The sequence below is a fragment of the Canis lupus genome, chromosome 4, assembly GCF_048164855.1.
Source record: "Canis lupus baileyi chromosome 4, mCanLup2.hap1, whole genome shotgun sequence".
Classification (NCBI taxonomy): domain Eukaryota; kingdom Metazoa; phylum Chordata; class Mammalia; order Carnivora; family Canidae; genus Canis; species Canis lupus.
This window is the reverse complement of record NC_132841.1, coordinates 24,361,185-24,381,670: the sequence shown is the minus strand read 5'-3', so window position 1 is coordinate 24,381,670 and position 20,486 is coordinate 24,361,185. Positions and strand designations below refer to the sequence as shown.

Sequence of the window (20,486 nt, the reverse complement as noted above, 5' to 3'; positions counted from 1 at the left end):
TTTTTTTTTAATATTTTATTTATTATTTATTTATTTAAGTCACAGACAGAGAGAGAGAGAGGCAGAGACACAGGCAGAGACAGAAGCAGGCTCCATGCACCAGGAGCCTGATGTGGTATCCGATCCCGGGTCTCCAGGATCGCGCCCTGGGCCAAAGGCAGGCGCCAAACCGCTGCGCCACCCAGGGATCCCTGTTTTTGTTTTAAAACATAGTCTTAGGTACTGAATGTAAAGTTTTGGTATAAGTTTGATTTAAATTAACCTGTAACTGAATTTTGATTGGGCTAATCTGTACCTTACAATAACTAGTTATCTTTAAGGACCTGTGGGGAGATGAATTTTTAGACTCTTACTTGAGGGATCCAGTCACACCTTTTCTAAGATGGGCTTTATTTACTGTAACCATTTGAGAGAAACAAAACTAAAAGAAAAAGACTTGTTATATTTTGATTCTACTAAGCTAGATTTTACCCATAACAGTCTTGCTTTTTAAAAAACCTATAATTTTATTTTAAAAAGAATTTTTGAATTTAGTTTTCACTCAAAAACCTCTAATTTAGTCTTTTTTATTTTTCTGAGTGTTTTATTAAATTGTGTTCTTCCTTAGTAAGTGTATATGTGCTCCATTTAAATGTCTTATGTGTATAGATGGGCAGAGAAGTTAGATCGACTAACCAGCACAGCAACAAAAGATCCAGAAGGATTTGTTGGGCACCCTGTAAATGCATTCAAATTAATGAAACGTCTGAACACTGAATGGAGTGAGTTGGAGAATCTGGTCCTTAAGGATATGTCAGATGGTAAGACTAAGGAGCCAAAAATAGTTAAGACAGTATTGCTGCCATGTGTGGAAACGCCAATGCTAATAAATTCATTTCCCAGAACATCAAGTGTTTAGTGTTGTAACTGAATTGTTGCAGGGGTGTGTTTGGTTTGACTGGAGTTAGTCTAGATTCTAAATTCCTTAATTTAAAAAAAGAAAAGGGAAGAAAAACTGGAAACAAAAATAAAACTTTAGTGTAAAAAAGTGATTTGTTGGAGACTAGCACTGTCATTTTTTGCTTTGAAATTTACAAAAGCAAATCAATTACTTGACATATAGCTTCATTTCTGGGGGTAATCCTTTCCATTTTAGGATTACCTTCAAACTTCAAAAATTTATGAGTGAATCTCTCTCTTCTCAATTGTTAATGTATTGGGACTGGTACTATTAGGAAAAGTGTTATCTGTGTTTTAGATAGTATTTTGAATCTTAGATTTGTTTTACTTAGACAATAAATTTAAAAACTAAGACTGCAAACTTTAACAATGAAGGTCTTTCTAATTAAAACAAAATTAGAATAGTGAGGTGTTTTAGATAATTTAGTAACAGATACAGAAAACTAAGCCTGGAGTTTAAGAATTAGAGTGAATATGCTTAGACATAGTAATGGCTCAAATACTTAACTCAGTGACTGAAGGTAGAAATAAAAAATGCAAGAAAGAGGGAAAGAACTGAGCTAGCTATGTAAATGAAAATACTCTTGAGTGTTTATGAGTGTGAGCAGTAAACTATTGCACATAGTACAGAAAGCCTTGAGGAAAATTAAGGCAAGCACTTGTGAAAACTTCTTCATGGTGAGAGGGAAATATCAATGATTATTTGCTCCTATATAGCACCATGAGAACATTTTTAAAGTCTTGTATGTGTGTGTGTGTGCACACACATTTATTAATTTAAAACAATTCTCAAGTAATGATGTTTATGACCTAAATTCTTTTATAAGGTAAGCCTTGGGACTTGATGTTTTAATCTGTGGTAATCATCCTTATAATGCTGTAATACATATATTTTTCCTCTTTTTTATTGGAGAGGATTTAAGCAATTCTTGGATTTTATTTTGGGTCATAAAAAATCTGTCAAACTTGTAAAATTCCATGTGGACATTGTGACTAAGAGTTGGTTTTAAAACTAAAAAAAAATGCTTGATATGAGGTTTAGCCCTCTCCTAGCTAGTTGTTCGTTTGTACATTTTCATTAACATAAAAATGCCTGGCCTTTTGCTGATCAAAATCCACAGTTGATTATAAGTAACTGAGAGGGGAGGGAAGTTTAATACCTAACTTTTATTTGCCAGTGATGACACTTACATTAAAATTTTAAACTACTTTTTGTTTTTGTCTTTTTTGGTTCCTTAAGGAGTATTTAGCAACCATTCTCCTTAGGCAGTAATTAGTTTGTTAATTTGGTTTTTGCTATATTTTATATAAAACCTTTTAAAATTAAGATTAGATTTTATGGAGAGCAAATCTTGGTTGATCACTATATTCCATAACTTAATATATCTAAATATATTTTAATAAACAAGCTCACTTGATTATATTAAATATATAATTAATATCTCTCTTTCCCCCTCAAAGAATTCCACCAAACTTTATATATTTACATATTTACATAACGTGTGGTACATGCAGAAGAATATAGAACTTTCTTTAAGTGCATACATTTTACTTACCATCTGTTATTTGAAAGTATAATTGGTTGCCAGTGGATGTCATTTTCAAATCATAAATCCATTCATTTTCAAGCTTAGTGTAATTAAAAACTCAATTATCATATCAATTATCAATAGGACACTTGGGTTGCTTCCAATTATCATGTTGATCTTTTACCTAATTCAGATATGGTTTATGTGATGACTTCAGATTACTTAAGCAACATTAGAACTTGGGAAGATTGAATAAGTTAGAGGTATTTCAAGTCTCATTCAGTGTATTTAGTTTTTTTCTTGTTGAGTGTGTGGAACTTGCATGGTGTGGTAGAAAATTATAATAAAATCAATTTTGAAAAATCCTTATAAACACTCTATATTGCAAATTGGAAGTCTGTGAGGTTCTAGAGTCTTTTTTTTCTTTTTTTCCTTTTCTTTTCTTTCTTTTTTTCTTTCTTTTTTTCTTATTTCAAGGCTTTATCTCTAACCTAACCATTCAGAGACAGTATTTCCCTAATGATGAAGATCAGGTTGGGGCAGCGAAAGCTCTGTTGCGACTACAGGACACCTACAATTTGGATACAGACACCATCTCAAAGGGTAATCTCCCAGGTAAGAATTCTTCTATTCTATAAAATATTTATCACCTGGTTGTTCTCTTCAATCCATCAGGACAATGTTCATCTAAAAAAAACTTTCGTATTTTAAGATTTTTTATTTTATTTTATTTATTTTTTAATTTGATTTTAGTTTTTTTTTTATTTATTTATGATAGTCACAGAGAGAGAGAGAGAGAGGCAGAGACATAAGCAGAGGGAGAAGCAGACTCCATGCACTGGGAGCCCGACGTGGGATTCGATCCCGGGTCTCCAGGATCGCGCCCTGGGCCAAAGGCAGGCGCCAAACCACTGCATCACCCAGGGATCCCCGTATTTTAAGATTTTTAACTTTAGTTTATTTTACGGTCTTTGAGGACAAAACAACTCTCTTTCCTTAGGACTTAATAGCTATGGATAAGTTTATAGCTTGTTACTATGAAAGCTTAATATTATAGGTACTTAATTTTAAGTAGGCATTTTTAGCCTGGAAAGAGAAAATCATTTTTCCTCATGTTTTTCTTTAGAACATCCAATATTTGTATGTAAAGTTATAAAGGAATTGATAATCAAAGTTTATGTGTTCAGTAATTTAAAAACCAAGACATTGGATATACATACATTTTGAAAGTGTTCTGTAATATGGAACATCCTGCTTTATGACTTGTTTTTGGCAAAGTCTTTTATTTAGGTTACAGCTAATTTCATGATAATTTGCTTTAGAAATGCTTTTATTGTACAAAATGTATATAACAAAATTTACCATCTTAATCACTTTTAAATGTGTGATTTAGTGGCCCTACATACATTCTCACACTGTTACGCACCCATCACCAGTATACATCCCTATAGCTCTTTTTGTCTTGTAAAACTAAAAATTGTATGCATTGAACAGTAACTTCCTGTCCCTTACCTTCTTCAGCCCCATCATTCTACTTTGTTTCTATGGTTTTGACTATTCTAAGTACCTCAAATAAGTGGAACCATACAGTATTTGTCGTTTTGTGATGGGTCACTTAGCATTAATATTCTAAAGGGTCATCCACATTGTAACAAATGTCAGAATTTCCTTACTTTTTAAGCCTGAATAATAATGCATTGTGTATGTAAATATATAGCACATTTTGCTTATCCTTTCATCCATCAATAGGACACTTGGGTTGCTTCCATGTGTTAACTCTTGCAAATAGTGCTGCTATGAACATGGTGTGCAAATATCTTTTCAAGACCCCGCTTCCCATTCTTTGGATATATACCCAAGAAGTATAATTGCTGGATCATATGGTAATTCTATTTTAGTTTTTTGAGCCCAAGAAGTGTAATTGCTGGATCATATGGTAATTGTATTTTAGTTTTTTGAGGAACTGCCGTATTATTTTCCATAGTAGATACACCATTTTACATTCCCACCAACAGTGCCCAAGGGGTCCAATTTCTCCACCTCTTCTTCAACACTTGTTATTGTCTCCTTTTTTGATAGCACTCATCCTAATGGGTAGGAGGTGGTATCTCATTATAGTTTTGCATTTCCCTGATTATCAGTGATGTTGAGCATCTTTTCATATACTTAGCAGCCTTCTGTATTTCTTTCTTGGAGAAATGTTTATTGAAGTCTTTTGCCCATTTTTAAATTGGTTTTTTTTTTTAGGAGTTGTCTACATATGCTGGATATTAGTCTCTTATGAGATAATACGATTTGCAATTTTTTCCTCCCATTCTGTGGATTTTTTATTCTGTTGATAATGTCTTTTGATGTACAAAATTTTAAAATTTTCATGAGGTCCAGTTTATTTTTTCATTTGTTGCCTATTGCCTCATATACAAGAAATTTTACCTCATCCGGTAGAATGAAGCTTTTCTCTTGTGTTTTCTTCTAAGAGTTTTATTGTGTTACGTCTTATATTTAGGTTCTTTATCCATTTTGTGTTACATCTTATATTTAGGTTCTTTATCCATTTTGAGGTGATTTTTGCATGTGATGTTAGGGTAAGGGTACAACTTCATTTTTTTTATTTTTATTTTTTGCATGTAGATATCCAGTTTTTCCAGCACCATTTGTTGAAAAGACTGTTCTTTTCCCATTGATTGGTCTTGGCACCCTTGTCCAAAAGTATATGACCATATATGTAAGGGTTTATATCTGGGTTCTCTATTCCATTGATCTTTTTTTTTTTTTAACTTCAGCTTTTTTTTTTTTTTAAGATTTTATTTATTTATTCATGAGAGATACAGAGAGGGGGAGAGAGGCAGAGACCCAGGCAGAGGGAGAAGCAGGCTTCATGCAGGGAGCCTGACGTGGGACTCAGTCCTGGGACTCCAGGATCATGCCTGGCAGGTGCTAAACTGCTGAGTCACCCAGGGATCCCCCTCCATTGATCTTTATGCCATATTAATACCATACTGTTCTGATGACTGTAGCTTTTGTTTTTTTTTTAAGATTTTATTTATTTATTAGAGCATGCATTCATGGGTTCATGAGCAGGGGAGAAGGGTAGAGGGAGAAGGAGAAGCAGACTCGCTGCTGAGCTGGAAGCCGAGTGGGGGTTTGATACCAGGACCCTGAGAGCATGACCTGAACTGAAGGCAGAGCAAGGCAGACTCTTAACTGGCTGAGCACTCAGGTGCCCCTGATGACTGTAGCTTTGGAGTAAGTTTTGAAATCTAGAAGTTTGAGTTCTCTGGTTTTGTTCTTTTTCAAGATTGTGTTTTGACTATTCTTTTTCAGGATTTTGACTATCCTTTGAGAATACATACAAATTTTAGGATGCATTTTTCTATTTCTGCAAGAAATGTCATTGGGATTTTGATAGAGATTGCATTGATTCTGTAGATTGGTTTGGGTACTATTGCCATCTTAATAGTATTAAGTTTTCCAATCCATGAACATGGGATGTATTTCCATTTATTTATGTTTTCTTTTATTTCAACGATGTCTTGTGGTTTTCATTGTATAAGTCTTTCACCTCCTTGCTTAAGTTAATTCCTAAGAATTTTATTCTTAGAATTGTTTTAGTAGGGGCACTGGGTGGGTCAGTCAGTTAAAATATCTGCCTTTGGCTCAGGTCATGATCCCAGAGTCCTGGGATGGAGCCCTACATCGGCGTCTCAGCCCAGTGCAGAGTTTGCTTTTCTCTCTGCCCCTCCTTTTCCACTCATACTCTCTCTCTCTCAAAATAAATAAATAAAATCTTTTCTTAAAAAAAGAATTGTTTTAGTTTTCAGATTATTTATTGTTAGTATGTAGAGATGCAACTGAGTTTTGTGTGTTGGCTTTGTCTTTGCTACTTGCTGAATTTTTTATTAGCAAATAAATGTTAACAGTTTGTACATGTAGTCTTCAGGGTTTTCGGCATAGAAGACAATATCTATAAAGAGAGATCATTTTACTTTTTCTCTTTCAATTTGGTTGCCTAATATCACTTTTTTCTTGTCTCATTGCTCTGGCTAGAGCTTCCATACTGAAGTAGTGAAAGTGGGCATCCTTGTTTTTGTTCTTGATCTTAAAGTCTTTCACCATTGCATATATTTGCTGTAGATTTTTCAACTTACCTAGCTGCTTTTTACTCTTAGTTTGTTGAGTGTCTTTTATTGTGAAAAAGTGTTGAATTTTGTCAAGTATTTTTTCTGCATCAGTTGAGATGATCATGGTTTTTCCCTTCATTCTGTTAATGTGGTGTATATTACATTGATCAATTTTCATATGTTGAGACATCCTTGCTATCCAGGAATAAATTCCACTTGGTTAGGGTTTATAATCTTTTTAATAGCTGCTGAATTCTTTTTGCCAATCCTTTAGGGTTTTTCATCAATATTTATAAGGGATACTTTTCTGTACTTTTCTTGTAGAATCTTTGGATTTGGTGTAAGGGTAATGCTGGCCTCATAGAATGAAATAGGAAGCATTCCTGTTCAGTTTTTTGGAAAAATTTGAGGATTGGTGTTAGTTCTTTAAATGTTGGATAGAATTCTCCAGTGAAGCCTTCAGATCCAGGGCTTTTCTTTGTCAGGAAACTTTTGATTATCAAATTAGTCTCCTTACCATTTAGTTACAGGCCTATTCAGGTTTTCTGTTTCTTAGTCTTGGTAGGCTTTTTGTTTCTAGGAATTTGCCCATTTCATCTAGGTTATTTAATTTGTTGGTGTATATTTTTCATAGTACTCTGTTATAATCCTTTAAATTTCTGTAGAATTAGTAGTCCAATCCTTTCATTTTTTATTTTAATAATTTGGATCTCCTCTTTTTTCTTAGTCCATGTAGCTAAAGGATGATCAATTTTGTTGATTTTTTCTAAGGACCAACTTTTGGTTTCATTAATTTTTTCTGTCTTTTTTTTTTTTTTTTTTTAAGTATTCTACTTAATTTACCTGTGATATTTCCTTCTGCTAGCTTTGGGTTTAGTTTGTTCTTGTTTTTCTAGTTTCTTAAGTTGTAAAGTTATGTTGTTGATTTGAGATCCTTCTAGCTTTTTAATGTAAGCATTTACATTACATCCCTTTACATTGCTTTCACTGTGTCCTCTAAGTTTTGGTATTTTGTTTGTTTTCACTTGTTTTTAAGTGTTTTCTAATGTTTTCTATGATTTCTTTTTTGTTCCATTGGTTAAGAGTGTGTTGTTTCATCTCCACAAATTTAAAAATTTGCTAATCTTACTTTGTGGTACTGATACCTGACTTCACACAATTGTTTACTTTTTGCTTTCTCACTTTTTCTACGAGTATGTGGCTTGCTATCATTACTGTCTCCTAGTCAGCTGAAGAAATAGCTGAAGAAATAAAATATGTTACCCCTGTCTTCATATTGAAATTGATTTCCTCAGTAAGAATATAGAATGGAGTGAGTAACTTGTTAAGATGTTTCTGGCACATCTCTCTTTATTTGGGGGTGAATATCAAGTGGGATTGCTAACGATTATTGAATTAAATAATAATAAATAAAATTTCCATTAAGCTGGTACATAATTCCATTATTTTCTATTTCTACTAATAGTATACATTATAACAGTTCTGATAAGATCATAACCATATCTTTTAAACAATATATTCTGTATATCTTTAACATTTTTCACTCAATTTTTTGAGTAAATTCATCAAACTGCTGTATTATATGAAGAATTGATTTATTCATTCTCTTATGCATGGAATGGGCATTTTGGTTATCCAGTTTTTTGCTATATCAAAGTTTCTTTTTTTTTTATGTCAAAGTTTCAGTAGACATCCTTGTTTATGTATTCTTTTGCTCATGTATACACATGCAAATGTTTCCTTGGGATATAAGAAGTTAGGGTATATGCTTTGTCAGCTTTACCAAATGTGGCCAGATTGTTCTCCAGAGCAGATGTACCTATTTATATTATCACCAGCAAATTCCCATTTCTTCATATACTTCATAATCCTTAGTTTTGTCAGGCTTAAAACTGTAGCAGTTTAGATGTGAAACAATGGGAGTGAGAGTTGAGGGGGAAGGATATTTGTTTTTTCAATTGTTTCAAAACAAAAAAGAGAAATTTTATTTCAGTGGATGTATGTTGATGCCATGTTACTCCTTGATTAATTTTGTCTAATTCTTCCTTTTTGGGCCTATCTTTTGAAATGCTTTGTTGATATTTTAATTTTAAGATTTATTTATTTATTTGTGAGAGAGCGAGCCTGAGGCTGAGGGGCAGAGGGAAAGGGAGAGAGAATCTCAAGCAGACTCTGGGTTTAGTGTGGAGTCCGATGGGGCTCAATCCCATGACACTAAGATCACAATCTGAGTGGAAACCAAGAGTCAGCCACTTAACTGACACCACCACCCAGGCACCCCTGCATGTACTTTTTAATTTCCTCTTTTATTTCCTGGTTGACCAATTTCCTGGTTTAGTAGCATGTTATTTAACCTCCATATATTTGTGGACTTTTCAGATTGTGTGTGTGTGTGTGTGTGTGGTTGACTTCTAGTCTTACAGTGTTGTGGTTAGCAGTTGGTTGTCTGCCTTTGGCTGTGGTCATGATCCCAAGGTCCTGGGATCAAGCACTGCATTGGGCTCTCTGCTCAGTGGAAGCCTGCTTCTCCCTCTGCCCTTCTCCCAGTTTGTGCTCTTTCTCTCTCAAATAAATAAGTCTTTAAAAAAAAAAAAAAGCCAAAAAACAGCGTTGTGGTCAGAAAAGATGTATGCTATGATTTCGATCTTTTTTAATTTCTTGAGGCTTGTTTTGTAGCCTAATATGTGATCTATTCTGGAGAATGTTCATGTGCACTTGAATATGTAGTCTGCTGCTTTAGAATGGAATGTTGTGAATATATCTATTAAATCCATCTGGTGCAGTGTGCATTCAAGGCCAGTGTTCTTTCTTGATTGTCTTTTTAGATGATCTGTCCATCAATGTTTGTGGGGTGTTAAAGTCCCCTACTATTACTGTATTATTATCAATTAGTTTCCTTATATTTGTTATTAACTGTTTTATGTATTTGGGTGCTCCCATATTGGATGCATAAATATTTACAATTGTTAGATCTTATTGTTGGATTATCTCCCTGATTATTATATAGTGCCCTTCTTTGTCTCTTGTAACCATCTTTGTTTTAAAGTCTAGTTTGTCTGATATAAGTATTGCTATTCTGGCTTTCTTTTGACATCCATTTGCATGGTAACTGTTTCTCCATCCCCTCCCTTTCAATCTGTGGGTGTCTTTAGATCTAAAATGAGTCTCTTGTAGGCAGCATATAGATGGGTCTTGTTTTTTTATACATTCTGTCACCTTATGTTTTTGATTGGAGCATTTGGTCCATTTACATCCAAAGCAATTATCTATAGATATGTACTTATTGCCATTTTATTTCTTGTTTTGTCATTGTTTCTGAAGATTTTTCTCTGATCCTTTCTTACCTTTCTTTCATGGTTTGCTGGGTTTTGTTTTTTTTAGTGATATATTTGGATTTCTTTGTCTTTATTCTTTGCATATTTACTAGTGGTTTTTGGTTTGTGGTTACCATTAGGTTTGTATATAACCTCTGCTGCGTGTAGCAGTCTTTATTAAGATGATGGTCATTTAAGTTCGAACTTCTTCCTTATTCTCTTCCCTGTGTTTTGGGTATATGGTATCATATACCTTTTATTTTGTAAGTTCCTTGACTGATTTTTTTTTTTACAGAAATACTAATTTTTACTGCTTTTGTGTTTCCTACCTTTATACTGTCACTTTTAGTTTCCCTTTTCCACTCACAGTCCCTTTAATATTTCTGGAAGGGCTGGGTCAGTGGTCATGAACCCCTTAATTTTTTGTTTGTCTGGGAAACTCTATCTCTCCTTCTATTCTGAATGATAGCCTTGCTGGATGTCTTCTTGGCTGCAGGTTTTTCCCATTCAGCACTTTGAATATATCATGCCACTCCTTTCTGGTTTGGAAAATACCTGCTGAAAAATCTGCTCATAGCCTTATGGGATTTTCTTTGTATGTAACTCTCTTCTGTCTTGCTGGTTTTAATATTTTTTCTTTATTACTATATTTTGTCATTTTAATTACAATATGTCTTAGTATGGATCTGCTTTTGTTGATTTTGTTAGGCATTTGCCTAAATCTGGATATCTCTTTCATTTGCCTAAATCTAGATATCTCTTTCATTCCCCAGATTAGGGAAATTTTCAGTTACGATTTCTTCAAAAACCCTCTGCTCCCTTTTCTCTCTCTACTTCTGGTACTCATATAATACAGATGTTCTTTTATTTGATGGAGTCACTGAGTTCCCTAAGTCTCTTCTTGTTTTGCATAATTTTTCTTTCTCTCTTTTGTTCAGCTTGATGACATTCCATTACTCTGTTTTCTAGGTCATTAATTTCTTCCTCTCTTCTAGCCCACTGTTCATTGCATTAACTGAGTTTCTCATTTCATTTATTGAGCCCTTTATCACTGCTATTATTCCTTATTTCTGTGTTAATAGTCTCACTGATGTCTTCCACTCTCTTCTCAAGTCCAGTGAGCATCCTTATGATCATTGCATTAAATTCTACATCAGGCATATTACTCATATTTATTTCACTTAGATTTCTAGCCATGACTTTGTCTTGTTCTTTCATTAGGGACAAATTCTCTGTCTTTGCATTTTGTCTAAGTCCCTGTGCTTATTTCTGTGTTGGGAAGTCAGCTCCATCTCCTATTTTTATGGTAATGGCTCTATGAAGGAGAGATTCTATAGTCCCCTGTAGTAGTATCTTCTGTTCCCCAGGTCCTGGTGCTCCCAGGAGTGTCTGCATTGTGGGCTGCATGTGCTCTGCTATTGTGTTCTGGCTACTTTATTCTCTACGCCAGTCACCTGCAGAGGCTCTCTGCCTGTTGTCAGCAGTGTATAGTCCTTGGCCTGAATGTGGTGAGTTTCAACTAGGTATGCTCTGGTCTGCTTGTAAAATGAGACCTGTCCTGGCCATCACCAGAACTGAGGTCTCGCAAACTCCAAGGTTGGGAGATGTGATGTTTTCAGGGATTTGGGCTGATCTTCTGTAACTGGAGCAAGTGTGACTGGGAAGGACAGTTCTTCCGGAGTGCTAAGATGTAAGCAAGTTAGGTTCAAATACCAGCAGTGAGCTGGTTCCTGTAGGTGGCTCTGTGTTTATGCTGAGGGGCATGGGAGGGAAATGGCATATGCCAGTTCCTTTGATCCCAGATGGGGTCTCTTCAAGAATGCTGCTTCTCTGGGACATGCTCCAAGATGAGCAACTAACCTCCTGACAGTGTTCCCCAGGTGTTCTTCAGATTGCTGTTTCAGTGCTGTATGTACAGAGGCTTTTGCCTTGCCTGTTCTCCAAAAACAGCCCCAATGTTCTCTGAGCTCTCCCAGAGTCCAGCACACTAGGCTTTAAACTCAGAAGGTTGCAATAACTCACAAAATGCAGGCCCTCTTGCTTTCCAATTCAGTTGTTATGGGGATTCCTTTTTCCTGTGTGCTAGTTTGTCTCTTGCCCTTCTCTGATAGCACAGCTTCCACCCTACCACGGTGGCCATGATCCCTTTCTTTCTCAACTTACCTTTCTGTGCTTCCTACCTTCTTTGATGTGGCTTCTTGTCTACCTTTAGTTGTGGAGTTTGTTCTGCCAGTCTTCAGATTGATTTCTGGGGTATTTAGGATGCTTTGATAGTTATCTAGTTGTATTCATGGGACGAGATGAGCCTAGGGTCCTCCTCCTCCTCCACCACCATCTTGACCTTCCTGATTCTTAGAACTATATGTTCAAAGGGAAATGTCAGGTAAGTATTATTTATTTTTTATTATCTAAATTTTATTATTTTTTTCACATATTTGTCATTTTCTTTTTTGTTAGTGTCAGAAAGGGTATTTTGTGATTTCCTTTATAAGGCATAGAAAGAACTCCATGGGACATGACTTTCTCCTTCTTAATGTTGCTTATAAGATTTATTATTATGGAAAATATAAAAAAATAAAAGTAGTGACATAATGAGTTTCCATGTATTCATTACACAGCTTCAAAAGTTTTTAACACTTTGCCATTCTTGTTTCTATGTTCCCTCTATCCCCTGCTTTTAGTTGTTTTTACTGAAACATTTTTTAATTAATTAATTATTTTTACTGAACCATTTTAAAAGCAAATTCTGTACATAATGTCATTTTATACACAAATAATTAAATATGCGTATCTAACTGATCAATAAGGTATTTTTTAAATTTAATTTTTATTTTTTAAAGATTTTATTTATTTATTCATGAGAGACACAGAGAGAAAGAGAGGCAGAGACACAGGCAGAGAGAGAAGCAGGCTCCATGCAGGGAGCCTGATGTGGGACTCGATCCTGGGTCTCCAGGATCACACTCTGGGCTGAAGTCAGTGCTAAACCGCTGAGCCACCCAGGCTGCCCAATAAGGTATTTTTTTAAAATAATATAATTACTTACTATTATCCAACCTAACAAAGTGACAGTATTTCCTTAATACAATTTAATACCCAGTCAATCCTCAGTTTCTCTGGTGATCTCAAAGATACCTTTTAACAGTTGTGCATTTTGGTTATATCTCTTAAATCTGTTTTATTCTTCTCTCTTCCTTTCCTTTTCCCCCCAGTCCATTGATTAAGTTGGAAAAACCTGGTTATATGTATTGTAGAATGTACATTTTAGAATTGCCTGATTTTTTTCTTTTGTATTAATTTGTTCCTCTAACTTATGTGTTTCCTATAAACTATTAGAGCTTGAGTCTCAATTAGATTCAGGTTTTGTAATTAACTCCATAGGTGGCGCTCTGAACTTTTATTGAATTACAAACCAGCCACCTAACATCTCATCACTCTTTTTGTGATAGTGATTGATGGTAGCTTCGGTGGTGGGAGACTGCTAAGTCCCTATGAAGTTTTCCATGAATTTCTTCTTTTTTTTTAAAGATTGTATTTATTCATGATAGACACACACAGAGAGAGAGACGTAGGCCGAGGGAAAAGCAGGCTCCTCACAGGGATCCCAATGTGGGACTGGATCCTGGACCTCGGGATCACGCTCTAAGCCGGAAGGGTGTGCCGCTCCACTGCTGAGCCACCCAAGGGTCCCTCCACGAGTGTCATCTAATTGTTGTGGCAGTCTTTGATGATCATTGCCTAGAACTATTTCATTAGGGGTTGAAAAATAGTGATTTTATTATCTTATTCCTTCTGCTTTATTAGCTGTAATTCTATTAGTAGAAACTTTCTTTCAGGAACCATTTGGTTACCCTGAAATAGAGTTTATATATGAAGGGCAAGATAAATTTATTTTTCTTATATTGATTTTCAGAGTAATGAGTTGTTTTTCTTATATCAGTTTTCAGAGTAATGAGTTGATGATATAATAACTCCTAGTAGTGACCAGTGATTTTGATCTGAAATATCACTATAAACTCATGGATTTTTATATATTTTTATATTTCTTTTTTTAAAATTTTTATTTATTTATGATAGGCACACAGTGAGAGAGAGAGAGACAGAGACACAGGCAGAGGGGGAGAAGCAGGCTCCATGCACCGGGAGCCCGACGTGGGACTCGATCCCAGATCTCCAGGATTGCGCCCTGGGCCAAAGGCAGGCGCCAAACCGCTGCGCCACCCAGGGATCCCTATTTTTATATTTCTATTATATTAATTATTCATTTGATGCCCAGTTATCCTGTTTGAGGCCAGTGGGACTCTCTTTAGATTGGCTAATTTGTTTTTTTTGTGATGATCCTATTATTCTTTGCTAGCAAGGAAATTTAATTTTTTGGCACAGTTTTTCCAAGCTTATCTTATAAATTTCTACCCAAAGCAGGGAGAATCAGATCTTGCATAGTGAACCTTGATCCTTTTTAATGGGGAATGACATTTAGGGAGTAGAGTGTAGCTAGGTTCTAGGGATGTCTATTGCTAGAAGTTTGTCATTGATTCTAGGTCTTTTCAACAGACAGAGGTAGGAAATACATGAGTTGATGTTGTTAGTTCCAATTCAAATATTATAGGGTTTATATACTTCTATCTCTTTTGTGTTGAGACTCTTGGTACCGCGGTCCCTGGGTGGCTCAGCAGTTGACCACCTGCCTTCAGCCCAGGGCAGGATCCTGGAGTCCTGGGATTGAATCCCACGTCGGGCTCCCTGGGGGAGCCTGCTTCTCCCTCTGCCTGTGTCTCTGCCTCTCTCTCTCTCTCTCTCTGTGTCTCTCATGAATAAATAAATAAAATATTAAAAAAAATAAAAAGAGGGGATCCCAGGGTGGCTCAGCAGTTTAGCGCCTGCCTTCGGCCCAGGGCATGATCCTGGAGTTCCGGGATTGAGTCCCGTGTCGGGCTCCCTGCATGGAGCCTGCTTGTCCCTCTGCCTGTGCCTCTGCCTTTTTCTCTCTGTGTCTCTCATGAATAAATAAATAAGATCTTTAAAAAAATATTTAAAAAATTATCTTTCTTAATGGAGAATGCTATTCCGTTATGTTGACATATCAGCCTTTACATTTCCTTGCTTTTAGTTTTATTACAGTTTTTAGCTACAATATTTGGCTCAGCTATAAAAATTGTTCATACAAGGTGTTTCTTCTTCAAACCCTAGTACTAAACTCAAAATAATAAAAAAATAGTATAAATTCATAGGCATAAAATTACTACTCTTGTTTCATATTGTGTAATGTCTTAAGAGTAAAGTTACCAGTTTTCTTTTCCCTCTCCTATTAAATTTTGCCATTTTATGGTATGATATGACACAAATTTCTGGAGTCATAGTGTACAAATTCCAATTCCGGCTTTGCTGTGTGACTTTGATCACAATAGTTAACCTCTCCCTACCTTAGTTCCTCATCTGCATTGCTTTGAGAATTAAATGAGTGACAAATGCCTAGCACATAGTAAGGCCTCAATAAATGTAGGCTGTTGTCTTAAAGGTATTTTTCTTGAGGGTTGTTTTAATGTCATATTTCTTTAATGATTAAAGAGGCTGTTTTTCCACTTTTTAAAGTTTTTAGTTTCATGTGAGCTATCAAATATCTCCTTTTTTTTTTAACTAGTTTATTTTTTATTCTTTTAAGTAGGCTCCATACCCAACATGGGGTTTGAATTCCCAACCCTGAGATCAGTAGTTGCATGCTCTACTGATTAAGCCAGTCAGGGTGTCCTGTCTCCTTTTCTTTTCTTTTTTTTTTTTTTTTTTTTTAAAGATTTATTCATTCATTAGAGAGAGAGAGAGAGGGAGAGAGAGGCAGAGACACAGGCAGAGGGAGAACAGGCTCCATGCCGGGAACCTGATGCGGCACTCGATCCCCGGACTCCAGGATCGCACCCTGGGCCAAAGGCAGACGCCAAACCTCTGAGCCATCCAGGGATCCCCCCTGTCTCCTTTTCTTAAGACAGAAGTTTTACGTCACAAACTAGTTGACCTACCAGCACTAAAAGCACAACTAATTAAAGATTGATGTTAGACGTCACCAAAATTAAAACTTCTGTACTTTAAAGTACACTATTAAGAAAGTGAAAAGACAACCCATACAGTGAGAGAGCATGTGTGAACATCATATTTCTGACCAGGGACTTGTAGCCAGAATATATAAAGAACTCTAAAAGTAATAAAAAGAATCAGATTTTTATTTTATTTTATTTTATTTTATTTTATTTTATTTTATTTATTTTATTTTATTTTAAAGGAAAGGAGAACTTTCCTTTTTTTTTTAATTTTTATTTATTTATTTATGATAGTCACAGAGAGAGAGAGAGAGGCAGAGACACCGGCAGAGGGAGAAGCAGGCTCCATGCACCGGGAGCCTGATGTGCGATTCGATCTTGGGTCTCCAGGGTCGCGCCCTGGGCCAAAGGCAGGCACTAAACCGTTGCGCCACCCAAGGATCCCCAAGAATCAGATTTTTAAATGGGCAAAGGATTTGAGTGAACATTTTCCCAAAGATGATACACAAATGGATAATAAGTATGTGAAAAGATGCTCAGCATCATCATTAGGGAAATACAAATCAGAAGCGTAATGAAACACTACTTTATACCCAATAGAATGGCTATAATCAAAACAAATGGACAACAAGCATTAGGATGTGGAGAAGTCGGAAACTTCATATATTGCTGGTGGGATTGTAAAATGATGTAGGTATTTGGAGAACAGTTTGGCAGTTCCTGAAAATGTTAAAGCATGGAGTTGCCATGGGACCTAGCAAGTCCACTGCTAGATATAAGAATAATGGAAACAAATGTTCATGGAGAAACTTGCACATGAATGTACATAGCAGCATTATTCATTAAGGTAAAAAAAAACTAGAAATAACTCAAATGTCCATCAACTGATAAACAAAATATAGTCTTTCCATACAGGGGACTACTCTTTGGCAATAAAAAAGATTCTACAACATGAATGAATCTGGAAAACGTTGTGCTGAGTTGAAAGATGCAGTCACAGAAGACCCTATGTTGCATGATTGCATTTATATGAAATAACCAGAAATAGGCAAATCTATAGATCCAGAAAGTAGATGAGTGGTTGTTTAGGGCTGGGGCAAGGAGGGGGAGATAATGAGTAGTGACTGCTGATGGGTACAGGGTTTCTTTTTGGGGTAATGAAAATGTTTTATTTTTTTTTAAGATTTTTAAAATTTATTTAATCATGAGAGACACACAGAAAGAGGCAGAGACACAGGCAGAGGGAGAAGCAGGGCCCGTGCAGGGAGCCGGATGAGGGACTGGATCCTGGGTCTCCAGGATCACGCCCTGGGCCAAAGGCGGTGCTAAACCGCTGAGCCACCTGGGCTGCCCAATGAAAATGTTTTAAAATGAGATTGCAGTGTTGGTTGCACAACTCCGAATATACTAAAGACTATTGTATTCTTTAAATGGGTGAACTTTATGGTATGTAAATCATACATCATTAATGGTGTTGAAGGGAAAAGGGAAGGAACCAATCAATTTATAGGTCTGCTTCTCTTCCTGTCCATTCATTTTTGCCCAAATTGTTGGTTAGGAGTAAGATATATGTCCTATGGGGATTCCTGCTGTGGTAAAAAACTGCGTGCTTCAACTTAATTGATGTTTCATTTTGGCGTGATGGCTGATAAAGTCTTGAGTTTTCTGGGTACACGGCCCTAATGTAATTTTTACCATGTTTCATTCCCCTTTAGATTGTCCTTTGTTCATAAACTTAGGATAATTCTTGATTTCCTACCTCAGAAGGTTGTTTTAAAGTTCAAATGAAAGTGAGATAGCACTTTGAAAGCTGTATACTCCTAAATATTTCTGAAGTTCTCTTTCTTTTCTTTCCATAGGAGTAAAACATAAATCTTTTCTAACAGTTGAAGACTGTTTTGAGTTGGGCAAAGTGGCCTATACAGAAGCAGATTATTACCATACAGAACTGTGGATGGAACAAGCACTAAGGCAGCTGGATGATGGCGAGGTCTCTACCATTGATAAAGTCTCTGTTCTAGATTATTTGAGTTATGCGGTATACCAGCAGGGAGACCTGGATAAGGCACTTTTGCTCACAAAGAAGCTTCTTGAACTTGGTATGTTAATTTGGTCTGATTCAAGATTTTGTGCATATATAATTCTGATATATGTCTACGTGTTTTGTCTTCTACAATGATAAATAAATAAATATATATATATATAATTCTGATATATGTAATTCTGATATATGTCTGTTTTGTCTTCTACAATGATAAATATATATATATAATTCTGATATAGGTGTAATTCTGATAAGTAATTCATCATATAGCTTTGGTACTTTTTTTTCTTTTTCAAGTCTTTATTTAAATTCTAGTTAGTCAACACACAGTGCAATATTATCTTCAGGTGTACACTTTAGTGGTTCATTACCTACACACAACACCTGGTGCTCACCACAAGAGCCCTCCTCAGTTCCCATCACCTGTCTAACTCATCCTCTACCCACTTTGCCTTCAGTAACCATCAGTTTGTTCTCTATAGTTAAGAGTCTGTTTCTTGGTTTGCCTCTTTTTTTTCTCCTCTATGTTCATTTGTTTTCTTTCTTAAATTCTTAAATGAGTAAAATCATATGGCACTTGTCTTTCTCCAACCAACTTCACTTAGTATCATACTCTCTGATAGCTCCATATGTGTCATTACAAATGGTAAGACTTCATTCTTTTTTATGGCTAAGTATTATCCGTTTGGTAGTTTTTGTTATAAGTCAAGAGTCTTTTAGACGAATTTTATCTTCTATAAATTTATATGAATTTATGAAATGAATTTATAGAATTTTATCTTCTATATCTTCTTTCATTTTTCTCAGCTAATGGTGCTATGACAGTGGCTATGTTTTTCTGCTGTGTACTCTTCAGGAACTTCAAAATTGGACCTAACCTAGCTAATTTAGTCAAAAATGTTTACTTACCATGTTGTCATATTAAATATTAACCAGTTTCCTTTGAAGAATTTTTTTGTTTTATTGCATTTCATATTTAAAAATAGTGATTTGAAATAGACTGAAAATATATTTGGTTGTCATATTCAAATGTTAGATAATGTGATATCCTGTGAGGATTTTATCACTAATATTTTGAACTCATTTCTCTAAGTATGAACCAGGGACTGTGTGCATCAGAATTACTTGGATACATATTAGAAATGAAAAATTCCCTGATCTCCACCCAAAACCTACTAAGTCAGAATCTCTGGAGGTAGAGTTGTATGCTAATAAGTTCAGGTGGCCTTTGGTATATAATGAAGCTTTAAAACTTTTTAAAAATTAATTATTTTCTGAACAGGTTAATATGTGTATGTCAGAAGAGTCAAACCATTTAAAAGGATTGGTCATCTGAAAATGAACTTCTGACAGGTTATTTCTTGGTCAGGTGAATTAATAAATTAAGATATTAGTTTAAGTATCCTTTTTTCAGTATTTTTTAGAGATTTTCTTTCCCCTCCTGACTTAAAGTCATTATAGGAAATTTTTAAAAATAGAAAAAGATATGGAAGAGTCATCCATAAGCCAGTCATTGAAAGATACTGACAAATTTTGTTTCCTTGTAGTGTAGTATATACTGCCTTCCCTGTGCATATACACTTCTTTCTTTCTTTAACAAAATTAAGATCATACTGTATATCTCAACATATATTATATTGTGAGGAGTTTCTCAAACACAATGTTTTACAAATCTAATGCTAGATTTCCTAAACAGTTAATCTCACAAGTGAAGTTTCTATGTATTGTTCTGCCTTTTTTATTTGGGTGGGTGGGTGGGTGGTGGTGGTGGTGGTTTGGGTTTTTTTTTTTTTTTCTCCTGGATGGGTGGAGTAGTCCTCTTTTCCCCTGCTAAAAGATAGTTTTAAATGATGACTAGCTATTCAGAGGCAGTTAGTGGATTCTGGTTATTTGAAAATTATATCCTTAAGTTTCTCTTTTTCCATCTCACTTAGAATTTTGGGACTGAAATTCACTCAGCCCTCGGAAGTAGGCTATGTTCTGCATTTATAGTGTATCTGTGGTGAATGTTGCTTTTGAACTGTACACTGTCTTTCCCATGATGATTACATTTCAGTCTCAGAAAAATCTTTTCCATTGCTTAAAATAAGTAGAATGAGTAATATTTTAGAATTTATTTGGCATGAAATTGATCATAATTTATTTGGCTGATTAGTAAGTTCCAAAGTAGAATATTTGCTACTTTGAAATAAATGGCTGCTTCCTTCTCCAGAACTCTTTTTGTATATGGTGACTGTATGTGATTCACTTGGGGCAGTTCTGGTTTTTACATACTGTGTCGGTATGATAATTTTTTAAAAGATTTTATTTATTTATTTTAGAGTGAGAGGGCGAGCATGCACAAGTGATGGGCTTTGGGGGGTAGGAAGGAAAGAAACTCAAGCAGACTCTGTGCTGAAATGTGGTGTCAGTGGTAGGGCTCATCCCATGGCCCAAATCAAGCCCAAACTGCAACCAGGAGTTGGTTGCTTAATTGACTGAGCCACTCAGGCACCTCTAGCTAAAGT

At 35.4% G+C, this 20,486-nt stretch overlaps 1 protein-coding gene across 4 annotated transcripts in view; it reads left to right on the top strand.

Annotated features, from left to right (window-relative positions):
* The window catches only part of P4HA1 (prolyl 4-hydroxylase subunit alpha 1), a 76,610-nt gene that overhangs the window by 16,792 nt on the left and 39,332 nt on the right, over positions 1-20,486 (top strand). For all 4 annotated transcript variants that reach the window (XM_072823542.1, XM_072823544.1, XM_072823543.1 and 1 more), the window contains 3 exons: positions 649-800; positions 2,946-3,083; positions 17,795-18,034. In XM_072823542.1, coding sequence (XP_072679643.1) covers positions 649-800; positions 2,946-3,083; positions 17,795-18,034 — 530 coding nt within the window. The remainder of the gene's footprint in view (positions 1-648; positions 801-2,945; positions 3,084-17,794; positions 18,035-20,486) is intronic.